Raw genomic sequence first — 15,523 nt, 5'->3', positions numbered from 1 at the left:
GTGTCTGTACGCCCCGGCATAGCGCACTCACCAAGGCTCCTCAGGCACAGCTACCGTGTTGCATAATTGAGACGGTTGTCCCTTGTAAATCCATAGCATCGGAGGGACATAAAGGTTTTCGCGTGGCGCAAGATTCAACGTGCTCAGAAGTACAGATTATATACGCATGTGCACCTGCCTGGGGAGATGGTCTACACACCACTAATATAGATACCTACATAGTTGTCGCTGCGCTACAGGTACCATAGAGGCATGAGCCACGTCGAGGCATCCGCGCAATTCACTACTACTCCCTCTTCAAGCTATCAAAACAACCGCTCCGCTTCGTCGGCTCACCCGCTGGGCAGTCTGTTCACACGGTGTAGCGGTAGAACGGGCTCCTGTCTCCCAGATCCAGCAGCTCCTGCTCCGTGTACTGTGCCTTGATCTCCTCGTCGGTCTTGCCAACCATGAAGGCATCCCGCTTCGCGTTTTCCCGTCGGTACGCGACCCGCAGGACGTAGGCCATGATGACCGCGACAACGCAGATTCCCAGCCCGGTCCCGAATCCAGTCGGATACTTCGGCGCCTGCGACGCAATGTAGATGTTGCTTCCGGCGATACCTCCGAAATTACCCTGGATATGTAGTCAGCACAAACCGTCCAAGATTACAGGCCAGAGGACACCCACGATGGAGATGAGCAGAGCCATGCCGACCGCACGCTTGGAGCTAGGAGCCAGGTTGTTCCCGATCAAGCACACGAGGCAGATGAAGGGGCAATAAAGACCGGCCGCCAGCGGGAAGAGGAAGAAATACGTCACACCCGGCAGCCTGGGGTGCGGGATGGCGAGCTCGCCGATGAAGCCGACTGCTGCGATGCTGAAGCCGGCCATGATGAACGGGGTTCGCTGCTGGACTCGGTCCGACCAGAATGCAAAGATGAGCGTCATGATCATGGCGAAGACGTAAATCTGTCAACAAACCTTCAGTTAGCTCGCAGCCTTATTGAGCGAGAAAACCGAAAGCTAGGAGTTCCTTCGCGACAAGGAAGTCTTCCCAATCGGCTGAGCAGAACCTACCGGGATCGTCATCAACTGTGCGTTGGCCGAGGTGTATCCGAGGTTCTCAATCACGGAGGGGACCGTGGCGGTGAAGCCGTAGACACCGATCTGCAAAATCACCCGTCAGCACAGTTTCTACAGATGGGGGCCTCAAGGCTCAGCCTCCCAACAGGGAGCGACCTACCGTGTTGGCCCAGAATATGACCACACCAGCCCAGATCTTCCATTCCTTGAAAGCCGCAGTGATGTGACGTATTCCAATGCGGTCAGCATTCGTCACCCGGCCGTGCCCCGAACCCGTTTCCAGAGCCAGTCGGTTGATGATGAATTCTTTCTCGTCCTTGGTGAGGAAGTTGGCCGTCTCCGGGTTATCTGGCAGCACGAACCAGACGACAAAGGAGCCGGCCACGGGAACCAGGCCTTCGATGATGAAGATCCATTTCCAGCCGGCCAGCCCTGCGACGCCGTCCATGTGCTGGATCCCGTACGCCAATAACCCAGAGAAGGCACCCGACAGTGAGGCCGCAGCGTAGAACAGAGCCATCCGGCGTTGGACCTCGTATCGCAAGTACCTGCATGCGTTAGAACGTCGTCGTTCTGGCTTTCTCTTCCCCGGTAGGTGCAGAGATTGGACTGCTTACCAGATCGTGAGGAGATATGTCGCGGCCGGGAAAAAGCCTGACTCTGCCACACCGAGGAAGAATCGGGTTACCAAGAGCCCCTCGTAAGTAGAAACCACGCCCATCAGAGTCATCACGGTCCCTACGCAAGTCAGGCTGTGAAGATAGGATATTATTGTAGGACGTCTTACCCCAACAAAACATCAAGATGGAAATCCAGATCGACGGTCGGAGCATCTTGAGCACAATGTTGGAGGGTACTTCAAAGAAGCCATACGGCACGAAGAACAACGTCAAGGCGGTGTTGTATTGCATTCCATGGAGATGGAGGTCATCGTACAGACCGGCAATTTTGGCATTTCCGATGTTGCCACGATCGATGAATGCTAATCTGGTGGTTCCGTCAGCAGACGAACGTCAACGGGCCCCCAGTTCTCACTCACAGGTATAAGATCGCAAGGATGGGGATCAAGCGGTAGTCAACCTTTCTCAGAATCCGCGTCCGCTCTTTGTGGTCAATCTCGACGATCACTTGGTCAGCTGAGAAGCCGGCCTCGACCGTCTTCAGCCCGTTGACGCCCTCGATTTCTTCGACGGCCTCTCTCTTCGGGTCGCTGTCATAGGCGATATCCATTTGGTCCGCTCGTGCTACCTTTTCGTCCATGTTGAGGAGACGCAGGTTAGGAGTCAGTAAGATGGCAGGGGCACTGCAGTCTGGAGTGTGTCGAAGCTCGAACGGAGCTTGTGTGCTGATGATAGTGGTATGACTGTGGTGGAACAACTTTCGCAGGAACTCCGAGAGACCGGGACAGCTGCGCAAGGGAGGGTCACAGCTCTTAAATGGTCGGTGAAGGCCCTTGACATGGTCGCAAGGAATGCTCCTGTCGCCATGTGTTCTCCAACTGCCGGATCATCGCCTATGCGCAGTCATCAGGCTGGTCGCCCATATCAACACCGAACCATACCGTAGGAAAGACCATGATTTGTGGATGCCGGGCGGGTCCCGGTGGAATGTTCTGCGGGAGGTGGATCAATCAGGGGGAACAAGTTGGGGAAATGCGGGTTGGGTGGCGGGGACAGCGGCCAGTGGTGACCTTGTTGTCTATCTTGCACACCTACGAGGCGTCGGTAACGGCAGGGTACGGCTCCGTTCGCTCAGACAGCTTGACGGCGGGCGGGAGGTACCATGCTTTCCCATCTATTTCGGATGGATTAGTCGCTATCAGGATTGGGGAAAGGTGGTTCTTTTGTTCCTAACTCCGTCGGAAGGATACAGGGACGGCAGATCATTGGCGGTGAGATTGGTATGGAGCCTGGAACGCTTCGGCCCAAACTGCCAGCATGGCACCGGATCCGGGCGCTGTAAGCCCTCTCTGAGCAAGGGCACAGGCTTGGCCACAGATCGCTGCGTTCCCGTTAAGAAGCGACATGTAGACGAGCAGCTGGGGGTTGTATCTGGCCAGGATCATTAGTCTCAGAGACAACACTGCTCATTACCACGTGTGGGCTGCAAGATGGACTGCTGCCAGATGGTTGAGAAGCGAAGTTGAAGCTCGCAGCAGGAGGAGAAAACCTGATAATGAGGGGCCCCGCGCTGCTTTAGCACCCCAACTTAGTGTGGAGCCTGTCTTTTTCGGTCTCCACCCAAGCGCTGCTTTAATTCGACGGTGCGGGCCCTACCGCCATGGTACTTGAGCAGCAACTCGAATTCCTCGTGGCATCTTGTCTCGCAACATAGATCTGGATCTCTAAAGTCACCTTGATTGCCGATATCGGCCCATCACCTCTTCCTTCACCCTGCTGTGCTCTATCCCTGTGAACAGAGGTCTGTTGTTCTTCCAGAGGCGGGAGGAGACCGCTCGACCAGAGTAGCCGGGAAAGAAGTTGGTTAGGAAAGGACGACCCCCAGACCCGGTGGAGAAATGGAACAGGTGACCCGGTGGACATTGTGGCTCTTAAGATAGCTACTTCTGATATGCGACTTGGGCCAATGGGTGTCCTAGGATAACAAGTCGTCCGGTTTGCCACACGGTCTAGGCTTGTTGCTGAGCCCTCCCTCAAATACCTGTACGGGAAGTGTCTCGGTGCTTACGCCGTCCAGATCGCCATGAAGCGGAGTAGGGCTTCGAGTTGGGTGATCGAGTCAGGCTTGCGTACGATACGCACGTTACTTAATCGGATGACACGCTCGGTGGCCGTATCCGTCTCCAGTCCATCACATCCATCCTGGCACGCCGAACGGCACGGACGAATCCATGAACGCCCCATCAAACCAGTCCAGCCACAATAGACCGTTCTCTTGGTCAAAGTTTGTTGGGTCAAAGTCAGTGAGAATGGAAGTGTCTAATTGGGAGGTAAGATCTCCCTCTCCGTCGGCGACTATGCCTTCTGGGCGAGGCCCTCCCTGTTCCGGCGTTTCGTTTCGACCTACCCTTGCTGGACCCTGGTGGGTATGCTGGTCTTCTTGGTATCTTGTTTCAACAGTGCTTGATAAAATACCCAGTCGAATTAGCTGCTGTCTTGGCCGGTAGAAGCGCGCCCACAATCTGGCTGCCGACTGCGAATGGGAGCGATGATAGTCGATCAGATCGAGGCCTCGCTGAAGCTCAATCGTCGAGTCTCCCAGCAGTGTGGTTGCGCTGTCCGCAGAGACAGCTTTATTCGCCCGGGTTTCCGCATCATATGCTGCCACCAGAAAGAGAACCGCCAATGCAGAGGAGAGAAAATGATTGAAGAGTGCTTGCCTTGTTCTATAAAAGTAGACGTCTGTGGCCAAGACTCTCAGTGTTCTGATGGATCTTTTCGCTAAGCTGATAGCTTCCATAACCAAGGCGGTATTGTTGCGAGCAGTCTGAGGATATATGAGTATGGGACGGAGGACGAGGATCTGGATCTGATTTGCACGGAGATACAGAAGTGTCTTGCGATACACCTCCACTTCATCAGACGTGGAGGTGAAGAAGCTATGATCGTCGGATTCTATTGTCGCGGCGTCGAAGCATACTGAAGGGTCCAAGTCCTGATGCCATTGATGGACCTGGTAGTGAAAGAAATTCATCGCGTCTTTTGACGGAGCTTGTCCACTCGCCAGCAGGCTTCGATTCACCAACGAGTTCCATGCTTGCGCTCCGAATGTCACGTAATTGACCATTGCAGCGAGGTAGCCGTCGCCGACCTAATGGATCACTTCATCAGCAGCCGTGCTCAGAGTGTTCGGAGAAGACTTACAGGGGCGGGCAGGTCGACGTCACCGTCATTGAGATGGTGCGGCAATCCGGCGGCGAAATTGAATTGACGGTCGAGGACAAACAGGCTCCACAGTTGCCGGATTACCACCTGGCGTTCCTTTTCATCGGGGACAATCACCATGAGCTTTTCCATTCGATAGAGCCCTTCTTCGACAGCCGTGCGTGCCGCATACATAATAGCTCTGGATCCAAGGACTAGGTCCTCGTTGCTGAAGTGATACATGGCCTGGTGCATAGTTAGTAATTAGCTTTCTTGTAACTGCACTTCCCATACCACGAGCTGCAGCAAGGCTCGAAAATCATGACTGATGGAGCGCTGAAAGACAGCAGCAACGATAGTAGGTTCGACACTCTGGTAAAGGGTGTCTGACAACTTTGTTCTACCGCCAGTCTGTGCCACCAGGGCGATTCCAAGGATGATCTTCAGCATCTCCAAAAGGCCACAGTGCCCTGGAGCGGTGGGCCGGCTCCAGAGCGATCTTTTTGCAGACCGTAACAGACTAGGCAAACTTTGCCTTATCTTCTCAAGCTGCGGCACAGAATGGAGGACCCCGAACACAGCTTGAAAGGTGTCCAAGCACTGTACGGCGTCTTCCAGCGTGAATTTCTCCAGTGAAGTTTCGCTGTGAGCTTCCCAGGGGTCTGCAAGCTGAGCAACTGATTCTGGAAGCCCATGACCTACAATCGGTGGAGGAGAGGGACTATCGATCGTGGTCAAGTCCCTACTGGAAGGCGTGAGATTGGAAAGTCTTGCATCGGCCGTTACCATTCCGAAAGCGTAACTAGTAGGCCCGGCGTATACATCAAGGATGTCTGGATCTGGCTGGTTCTTTGCTGCTGCAAGTCCGTCTCGCTCATTTGCGTCCGGGCTATGAGGCTGCTGATGTATTTCTGGCGGGCTCAGGTTTGCAGTTATTGGCTGTCCTGCGGCAGCAGCGCCGCGGAGCTGCGTTTTAAAGTCATCCAGGTTGCGTTGTAAGTCTTCGATGCTAGCAAACAGTGCCTCTGGGATGCTGTTGATGTCAGCCACCCGTCTCTGATACAACCGCGGTTTGGGGACTTGTGACGAGACTTACGTCTGGCCATCCTGCTGTTGAACTGTCGAGCTTGACTCAGGCCTTGCCGCAGGGTAACTGCACGAGATGGCATGTTTCTTGCAGCGAAGACAAGGGCGATCCCCGGAGCATTTCAACTTACGCCCATGGCAGTGGTCGCAGGCAGCGGCGGCATAGGGAGCCCTCCTCGCAACGCTTTGCTTTGCCTTCTTCTTGGGAGGTTCCATTAGCGACGGCGACGACCCTCTGCTTCTCTAACTTGAGTGAGTAGTCTCGACCCTTGGTGGCCCCTGCGGTGCTCATTGATGGCAACAGCAGAGACAGCTGTGGGGTTCGATCGGCCAGGAGAAAATATCTGAGCTCGCTGATGTGAGAAGGTAGTTGCAGGATACTCCGGACTACTTAGTGTGTTAATATCCAGCACAGCACTGTGGGGGATGTGGAGTGCGGAAATCTAGCGCTTCCAGCCCACTCTAAGAGATATGAATGCCGAGAAGACTCCGTAACTCCCTTAACCTCCACACGTAAGAGGCAGCTAATGGCTGAGGCTCTCTGCCCAAGTTGAGCCCTCGGTACTCGACCCTGGGCACCGAGCTACCTACCTAAGCACCTAGGGAGGCTTTCTTGTACGAAGTAAAATTACTCGCGAACCCCAAAACCCATATTGCCCACCATTTACGGGCTGGATCCTAGAGGGTGGATGAAAACCTCCTTCTCAACCCCAACCGCAACTGATCCTTGGCTGTGCCGTAGGCATCCACTTCAGAGGGGATATCGTGCATTCTAGGAGGGTTTCGTCCGTGAGGCTGCTGATGCCTCATGCAGTCCACCCGCAACACTTGGTCCTGGCGAAGTGGCAATTGAATCATACCTAGGTACGTACATCGCAGGACAAGGGACCTGATCAAGCAACAAGAGCGGCTGTCTCCAAGGCCTTATTTGAGACTGCGTGTGTAGCCTGGAGAATTTCTCAGATGGTGGTGTGGTGAATCGGGATGTTGGCGAGGCTGGTGTCGAGCATTTGCCAGTAGCCTCTCGCCTCAACTCTTGTGTTGTGCGGCTGAGCCTCACCAGCCCACTGGCCCTTGTAACGAGCCACTTGCATGCCAGCCTCACAGTCGCCTGGGCAGCCACTAGTCTTGATCGACGTGCCCCGAATCTGCTGCCCAGCTCATACTGGGAGGGCTGTGCGATTATCGACATTTATATCGCGGATGTTTCCAATGTCGGTGCTTTCTGTCCTCGCTTCTCGCTCCACAGCCTAGTCGCCGTAAATTGCAGATACGATCACCATGTCGGTGGCTTGATGGCGGATGCGGCAGCCCAATCTCATCAGGATGGGCGCGTACCGGAATCTCGCGACGGACCAGCTCTTCGAAGAGACGACAGGCTCTCTTTTCTTGCCCAAAGACGACCCAGCCTCTAGGCTCGAGACGTATGCATCCTTGGACTCGACAGTTGAAAGCGATTGGCAAGAGGTTTCGTCGCTCTCGAACGTCGACCCTCTGCCGCTCGGGGTTTTCATCGAGAAAGCACTCGTCAAACCCGTAGGCGACGCGTCTGCTGACATAGGCCATCCCGAAAAGGTGACCTTGCGAGGCCGGGATGCTCTCAGAGAGTATCTCAGTGAATCGCGGCGGACATGTATTTTCTTCATCCGCAAACGGAACTCCTACGCGGCGCTGTCAATCTCTTCGGAATTCTTTGGCCACTTGTGCGAAGAGATCTCCATTCCCCGGATGTTTCGAGACTACATTCTATATTTTGGAAGACGACTATATGAAGTGGAAATCGCGCCTCCTCCTTTTAGCTTGGAAGCCTCAATCACGGTTAAATCACCAGAATGGGAGGCGATGGGGGTCATACGTTTCATGGAAGACAATGGCAAGGTCAACGTCCTCAATCCAAGTGAGCGATGGTCAATCCGCCAAACCGCGTTGTTCTCCAGGCTTGACCGACAACGGTCTCGTGCCGTCTGGGTGTTCGTGTCGCTATCTAGATCTACAGAAGCTCTATTGGATGATGTCTGGGCATCTGCTGAGCATCAAATGCAATTTCCGTGGTGGACACTCCACACTTTCTACTTCTATGCAGCATGCAACTGGAGGCCATATGTTGTCGCGTTGATGCATGAGGTTGAACGGCACGAAATGGGCCTCCTAGGTTCCTCTCCGGACAACTCTGGGCCCGTCCCTTTGCCGGAAGCAGAAGAACGGCAGGCTTTGCTGATCCTGGAAAAGAAGATTTCGACGGCCAAACTGGCCATCCAATCGACAAGAGCCGATGTGGAATTCCTGCAGGCCGAACTTCAGAGCCATCAATGGGAAGCGCCTGAGGCTATGCCGACAAACTTGCAGAGTTGGCGGCGGCGGTTTGCTGAAATCGTGCGCCATCTCAATGTGAACCTCATGCGGCTTGAAGACATACATTCTCGCCTGCAGAATCTGACGGCGTTGCAGTCGAGTTTCCTGGAATTGAACAGCAGCTATGCATTGCAAGGGTTGACCCAAGAGTCCAAGCGAGAAAATGAGACTATGCGGAAGCTGAACGAGAGAATGGCTGATCTCGCTGAGAAGAACGCCGAGGAAGCTGTGACGGTCACGGTGTTGGCCATCCTGACTATGGTATACCTCCCGTTCACCGTCGTGTCCAACTTCTTTTCGACATCGTTCGTTGGCACGGCTTCCGGCCATATCTTCCTTACACGGGACTCGTGGATTCTATTCGTCGTCTCCATCCCTTTGACCTTCCTCACTATATATGCATGGAGGGCTTGGACCCAGATTAAGGTCAAGCGGCGATATCCATTCTGGTGGGCGCTGCTAGGCCTCAAGCAAGCACAACGACCTTCGAAAGACTATCACATTGACACCTTCAGCAATTATGACCGCCAGACCTTCCATAGGATTGGAAACTCCCTCTGAACTTCGCTTATCACTTTGACCAAGGACCGCCTGTCTTTCTGCAAAGCGACCTTTTTGGCGTATCACCGCGAAGATTACGGAGGACAAGAGGGTAGCTCTACTTGTGATGTTCAAGGTGTGAGATTGGCAAGCTCAGATACATCGCGACAGATTCGAGAATAGAATTCCCCTCCTGATATTCATTCTCGCCATCGACTGCTGCTCCGTAGACCCCTATGCCTCCCGTCCGAGGCACTTTTATTCGCACGATTTCAAAACGTCCTTCCATCAAAAGAGGCAACGTCAGTGCTAATGAACCTCATCCTTCACACAAAGGAACAAACAGACAGACGGAAATTTTTGTACCCCACACAAAGTTCGGGCGAAAGGAGGAGGGAGAGGAAGTTAAGATCAGAGAAAATACATTCAAAGACTAATGTAAACTCACATCTGACAGTTCATCAGGTGCAATGATGTAGAAGTTTCCGGACTTATGCTGCTCAGCCGAGTTGCAACTGTTTGTCAGCCAAGAGGTAACCACAATATACAAGAAATGTATCTCTCCCCCATGTCAAGGAGTTGCGAAGTGGACAAAATAGCAAAGATACCAACTCACATGGACGGCACACCGTCCCGACCCATAAGTCGCCTCGAGATATTGGGTCAACTTGTCCGATTTGACATAGCGGTCCGAGACAATCTGAGGGTTCTGCTTCAAGATCGAGCTGAAGGTGGTGCCTGCGGTCGCGCCTGAGCTAATGCTGCTGAAAGTGGAGGTTCTGCTGGTGGTGGTGGTACTGCTGCCAATGCTGTGACTGCCGGACGATGGACCGTACGACTGCTTGTGAGAAGATGCCATCGTGGTTAGGCTGCGGTTCGTGCAGAAATTGTCGGACAGGGTCTGCTCGCTCGAGGGAAACGGTTCGGAATGAGTCGAAGGAACCTGGGGGAGAGGCGACGGGATTTATGGCACGGAGCGAGACTCCTCTCAGGCAAGGGCAGGGCTGGCTGCCTCGGGCTCGTGAGTAAGTCGATTTATTACTCCTTCTTGCACGGATTGAAGGAAGACGGCAACAGGGCAGACAACACAGGTTACACAGCCGAAGCGGTTGTTCGGACACTTCTGAGGGACTTGACCGGGCCGCCCAACCCTATCGTGTGTGTAGGACCCCGGGGAGGCGGTTTGTCACACGAGTCTGCGCCTTGCTTCCAGCCTGACCTTTCGAATAGGTCCAGCGCATTTCAATCGAGGTCTCACCGGTTAGGGTGGCAGATGAGGCTGAGCCCGACGTACATGATGCCTAAACGAAGGGGGGGGTGGGCCGAATTCGAGCAAAGTAGCAGCATATTGAATGTCGTCGTTTGGCAGGCGAATTTGGTTATTGCCTCGGACAAACGCTAAAAGAACTTGAGGCTTCTAACGAGACACAATTCTTGCAATATTTCTGCACCAAAGATGCCGTGGACGTTCAGCTTAACAGTACTCCGCGAATACCTGGAGACTTCGACTGCCAGGTGCGTATTAGAAAGTCTGGTGATGAGGTCTATGTCGTCCCTTTCCAAGTTGTAGATAGCATTGCTCTGCACCCAGCGCAGGAGCATCCATCCAGTCTAGGCATATCAATGAAGTATTAACTATATACAGCCCGGAAGCTGTCGCTATATATCCTTCCATGTACCAAGCAACATTGCTTTGGACCAGCTATGCCTGCTGCGGCAAATAACAAAGCAAAACTGTGAGTCGAGTCCGTAACATCGGGAGCACTGCTTCAGCCAAACACAAATAAACGACCACGACTGCCGTTATCATTGCCTGAGCGCATCGATCTGCCTCTACAAGTGTTTAGTTTAGCATATATATATCCTCCGCACTAAGGGGGGATGACACACACCTTGTCAAGTGGTTTCGGTGCTTCTACGCGCCATGTATTCAGTTGCCGATGGACGCTGTATTCGGATTTATCATAAAGGGTTCTCAGGAGAGTCTCAAGCCTCGACCTGTCGATATAGTGACTGTCGAATGTCTGCACGTTGGGCTTCGGAAAAGAAGGCATGGTGCAAGTGATTGTAGAATGTTTGCACAAATATAAGGCTGAGTGAGGGGCTTTGGTGCTGAAAAGATGCGGGAAAGCAGAAATCTGCTTTTATACCCCCCTCCAAGAATCCTCTCTCGCCTCGTGGCTGGGGCATGCAGCATACCTGACGATCTGAGTCAGGCTCAGCTGTTTTGGCCACCACGTGTGTCACGCCAAATCCAGTCACTGGGTTGCTATTCTTTGTTTGCATGCCTCGTAAAGTCTCAGCAAAGCGCCGTGGCTGTATGATGGGCCAGCCCCAAGGATAGTCGGCACAGACGCCTTTCCGAATGGCGTTTTGACTCGACACGACGACCATCACGATGTCGGGCACGCGCCCGGTCGAGCAGACTTCTTCTGCCGTGCGTGTGCAACGTCAGATGCTTGGAGTCCCTGTCCTTTTGGCGCTACTGCCGCCGACATGGTGGAGTGGAATTTGGCCTCCAATTCCTCCCCCCCTTTGCCCTCGCCACTGCCGCCCGTGCTTGCCATCCATCCAGCCATTTCACCGCTGTCTCAATGTCCCATTCAATCAGGACATTCGCCCGCAGCCACCAAATGCGACCACGGCGCCGGTAGATTGCCCCCCGGGCTGTCCCCTCCTCTCAGAGGTCGTTGCTTCGTGGGGGGTGCAGATTTGGCCACGTTGTCCCGGTGAGGCTGATTGATGGCAACAACAACGACGAGAAGGCGAGCTCACAAGAGACGAATGCACTGGTCTTGGTCCTCCTCTCAGCCGCACTGGCCTTCGCTAAAGTCTTCGACCCTACGAATCTCGATTCTCTTTCTACGGCCATGTGGCGACCAGCAGCCCTCGGCTGAGCCTAATGTCGCAGAGAACGTCTGGTTTTATGTGCCGATCTACCTGGCCCTCTTCCCTCCTCTATTGTATTTGCTTCATGGCTGATTTCTAGGCTGTCATGATCGGCATGAACTTCCACAGTTCCTCACCGAAATGCGGGCGCCACGCAACTTTTATGAGGCTCAACCCCCGGGCTGATAAGCGACCTCGCAAGGCTCTACATACAAACGGTGTCGGTTCGGTTCCAGTTAGGCTGTCTAGCCATCACTTTTGAACCTGTTCGGCTGCAGCATTTTGCGCTCTCCTGGTGTTGTGAACCCCTGCTTCACACCACCCCCCACCCAGGGCCTATTCAATTGGGCCGAACTTATCAGACACGGTCTTCTGTCTTGAATATCCCAGTGGATGCATGCTAGTCGACATGGTGGTGGCTCTGCGCCTCGCACCATCTGGTGTCTCTTTCATGCATTAGACTCGTTGGGACTCTGCTAGCACTCTGCCTCGAGGAACTTGAAGGAATACCACAACGAGTAAGCCCCTGATCCATGATGGGCTCCGCCAACTGCGATCATTTCCCCTACTTTCGTTATTCATTTGCATGTCCCGCTAGACCAGAGCCTCCTGCCATGTTTTTGGAACCCCCTCCCCGCGGAGAATACTGCCCAAAGGTTGCTTCACTAGCACTCTCCGGATATTATATTGCCTTCTTTACATGGTAACTTGGTAAGCTCGTTGCATCCTGTTCCGAGTCTTCGGGCAACATGCAGCTGAAAGAAAAGATCCGTAAATGGAGTGAAAAAGTTCGCAAATTAGGTTCGTGCCCTCGGCCGCGTCTTCGTCGAGGAGCGATCGATTTTTGCTGATGATCGCCAACTAGGTTCGAAAGGGAGAGATGGCACTGAAAACCTTACTGATACAAGGAATGAGGCTCAGGCATCAATCCCAAAACAACAACCCGATGGGCGAGAGCAGGTTTTTGATAAGCCCAATGCAGCAGTGCATGCAAATCGAGAGGAACCGGAGTCGCAGCGACCAAAGTCGTATCTGAGTTCTTCGGGCCTTCCGAAAGCTACAGGCTCCAATATGCAAGAAGCAAACATGACCCAAAACACTACCCGAAAGGAAGTCAAAACTACGGCGACCGATATTCCTACCGTTACAATTCGCACGCCAACATTTCCCGACATGGAGCATGCTCGAACACTGCCCTTCCTGACGGACCACCTGAGTCCGACCTTGCCTTTTGAACGTGCTTCCTCCTCTTCGAGAAGCCCTCCCCCATCTGTCGCGTCGGAGAAATTAATGGACGACATCCTACCTCACAAAATCAGTGCAAAGGTCACACTCACTTGGGAGCGACACTCCTGGAAGGACGAAACCATATTTGATGAATTCTCCTGGACCGACAAAGATCAATACGCAGATCTTTTGCCGACGAAGATGAGAGAGAAATGCACAAGGGCCAAAAGAGAGCTGGATGGTAATAAAGTGTACCACCGTCACGGCTCATGTCGAATCATTGCATCAACAGAGCTCACTCCTGACATGCCATATTGCATCCTTGACAATGACGAGATTGCCACCTTGACCGACAACGTGATCATCCTTATCTGCGGGTTTATAAACACTCACCCACACCGAAAATTCTCCCTAGAGATCTGCTGGGATTATGGATACGCTCGGGTGACGCCAGAGCCTGAACCAGATGCTGGGCCAAAGCGTACATACCACGCGATGATCAAAACGGAGCTGGGCAAGAAGGAAAACACAAATTTTCGAAACCAGGATTACATCCCTCGCCGCGATCAGATGGTCTTTCAAGACTACGACGTGGTCAAAGACCTTGTTTTCCTTGACAAGTCTCTCAAGAAGCAGTCTGCAAAGAAGAAATCTGATATGGTCAAGGATATAATACAGCTACCGGCATTGAAGCTGTTACTTATTTGCGTCTACGCGGGTCACGACATGGCCTATCTCCAACACCTTCTTGAACACCACGGGTGTAGCGATGAGAACCCGCCAGAACCAATGGTCTGCAGTGTAGACTACTGTCGTGACAATGTCATTGAGATCTCACGCCACAAAGCTAAGTTTTACGTGAAGAACATCGATGAAGACTTCCGACACCACGAGCTTAAGATCAGTGAGGTCATGCCGTTGCGCCACACTAGACCAGAATCTGAACGGCTTGGGACAGGTACATCTGGCAAGGTGTACAAGGTCTGGATCGACCCTGCGCACCACTATTTGGACGGAGTAAGTCAAGAATCTCACGGTCCAGGATTTTGCTGGGTAACTCATCGTTGTTGACTTCATTTACTAGGATCCATTATGTTGTTTTGCCGTGAAAGTATTCTCTTCTGAACGCGAGAAGCAGTTCCGCCAGGAAAGGGCCATGCTGAAAATGCTCGCCGATTACCCGCATCATTATATTGTTCCTCACATTACGAGCTGGACTCAGTCGAAAGAGCATTTCATTTTGTACCCAGCAGCCAGGTATAACCTAAAGACATTCATGACCAATGTTTGGCCCGTAGACTTCACGCAACACGGAACACTGTGGTTCCTGCGGCAACTTCAAGGACTGGCTTTGGCGATTGCGCACGTTCACAACTTGAAACACCCGACAAACAGCGAGCCAGACCCAGAAGTTGATGCTTACTGGGGATGCCATTTTGACATCAAACCTGAAAATATTCTAGTGTTTGAAAAAGTCCCAGGCTACCACCCCAGATTCAAAATCGGGGATTTTGGGGCAGGAGTCTTCAATGCACCGGCGAAAGAGGGAGAACATTCTAGGTTGACAGAAGAGCCAAAAGGCACAGAGACTTATTTTGCGCCTGACAAAGATCGCGACGGAAAGGTGTCTCGGCCTTTCGACATGTGGGCTTTGGGCTGTGTGTACTTGGAGCTGATGGACTGGTTGTTCCACAACTTCGAATCGAGCGAAGGCCAACCGAGCAAGACCTTTTCAACGCAGCGATTCGATTGCTCGGCTGCCAGTGACAAAAACCGGAACGATAGATTTTGGTACAGGACCTCGACACGACAAGGGAAGGTCGAATACAAGTTGAAGCCTGTTGTCGAGAATAAGATAACAGAGCTAAAGAACCATTCGTGTCATGAAATGCCCGCCTTTCAAGGGGTTGTTACGGCTATCAGCAAGCTTCTCGAGATTGAGGCTGGTGACAGATGGACGGCAGAAATGCTGAAGAGCCATATGACTGCAGTTGTTCGAGAAGCTGAGAAGACGCTTACTGCCAGCCCCGACTTCTACTTGTCGCAGTCCGAGGCCAACGGATTTAAACGTCCGGGGAGGGGCTCAGCCTTGCACAACGATGGGAGAGCTGTGACTGGACCGCAATCCGCATCAGCATCAGCATCAGCACTAGCAGTGCCAAATGGCGATACGACGCAGGAAGGCGAGAGAACCCCTGGCACACGGCGGTCCTCTCTGTCTGCCAGGGCTGCTGAAGCCACCATTCTCACCGGGTCGGGAACTGATGCGAGTCCCGAAGCAAGCAGAGACCGCGACAATCAGGACACAGATGCACCTAATGCCGTGACCAGCAGGATTGTTGACCCTTTGGCACAAGAATTGAGCGAAATGGCCGAATCATCATCATCCTCCCCTACGCAGCCGCAAGAACCTCCTTTAGTAACAGTAATAGCAGAAGAGAAACCTACAAGCCAGATGTCCAATCCGAGTCTAATCCACGATGCAGCTCTCGGCCAAAACTATCCAGAGGCGGTAGCTTGAAGATCACGGCGGCGAGGA

The 15,523-nt window shown here is 53.1% G+C and overlaps 4 protein-coding genes across 4 annotated transcripts; 2 read left to right on the top strand and 2 right to left on the bottom strand.

Moving 5' to 3' along the window:
- Positions 1 to 182: 182 nt before the first annotated feature.
- Positions 183 to 2,326, bottom strand: PV07_03474 (uncharacterized protein; the record flags this gene model as incomplete). Its single annotated transcript, XM_016390200.1, has 7 exons — positions 183 to 616; positions 671 to 952; positions 1,061 to 1,150; positions 1,227 to 1,614; positions 1,684 to 1,804; positions 1,854 to 2,053; positions 2,106 to 2,326. The coding sequence occupies 7 exons, from the start codon at positions 2,324 to 2,326 to the stop codon at positions 353 to 355; spliced, it is 1,566 nt and encodes a 521-aa protein (XP_016252102.1). The 3' UTR covers positions 183 to 352.
- Positions 2,327 to 3,877: 1,551 nt separating this feature from the next.
- On the bottom strand, positions 3,878 to 6,311 carry PV07_03473 (uncharacterized protein; the record flags this gene model as incomplete). Its single annotated transcript, XM_016390199.1, has 4 exons — positions 5,987 to 6,311; positions 5,185 to 5,923; positions 4,891 to 5,136; positions 3,878 to 4,837 (listed from the first exon to the last, which is right to left on the bottom strand). The coding sequence occupies exons 1-4, from the start codon at positions 6,190 to 6,192 to the stop codon at positions 3,878 to 3,880; spliced, it is 2,151 nt and encodes a 716-aa protein (XP_016252101.1). The 5' UTR covers positions 6,193 to 6,311.
- A 967-nt stretch (positions 6,312 to 7,278) lies between these two features.
- On the top strand, positions 7,279 to 8,889 carry PV07_03472 (uncharacterized protein; the record flags this gene model as incomplete). Its single annotated transcript, XM_016390198.1, has 1 exon — positions 7,279 to 8,889. One exon carries the CDS (start codon positions 7,279 to 7,281, stop codon positions 8,887 to 8,889), a length of 1,611 nt encoding a protein of 536 aa, XP_016252100.1.
- A 3,617-nt stretch (positions 8,890 to 12,506) lies between these two features.
- PV07_03471 (uncharacterized protein) lies at positions 12,507 to 15,505 on the top strand (the record flags this gene model as incomplete). Its single annotated transcript, XM_016390197.1, has 3 exons — positions 12,507 to 12,558; positions 12,623 to 14,001; positions 14,069 to 15,505. 3 exons carry the CDS (start codon positions 12,507 to 12,509, stop codon positions 15,503 to 15,505), a joined length of 2,868 nt encoding a protein of 955 aa, XP_016252099.1.
- Positions 15,506 to 15,523: the final 18 nt, after the last annotated feature.

This window comes from Cladophialophora immunda (assembly GCF_000835495.1).
Source record: "Cladophialophora immunda strain CBS 83496 unplaced genomic scaffold supercont1.2, whole genome shotgun sequence".
NCBI lineage: Eukaryota > Fungi > Ascomycota > Eurotiomycetes > Chaetothyriales > Herpotrichiellaceae > Cladophialophora > Cladophialophora immunda.
Note: the sequence above shows the minus strand (reverse complement) of the source record. Positions and strands in the feature narration are given on the sequence as shown.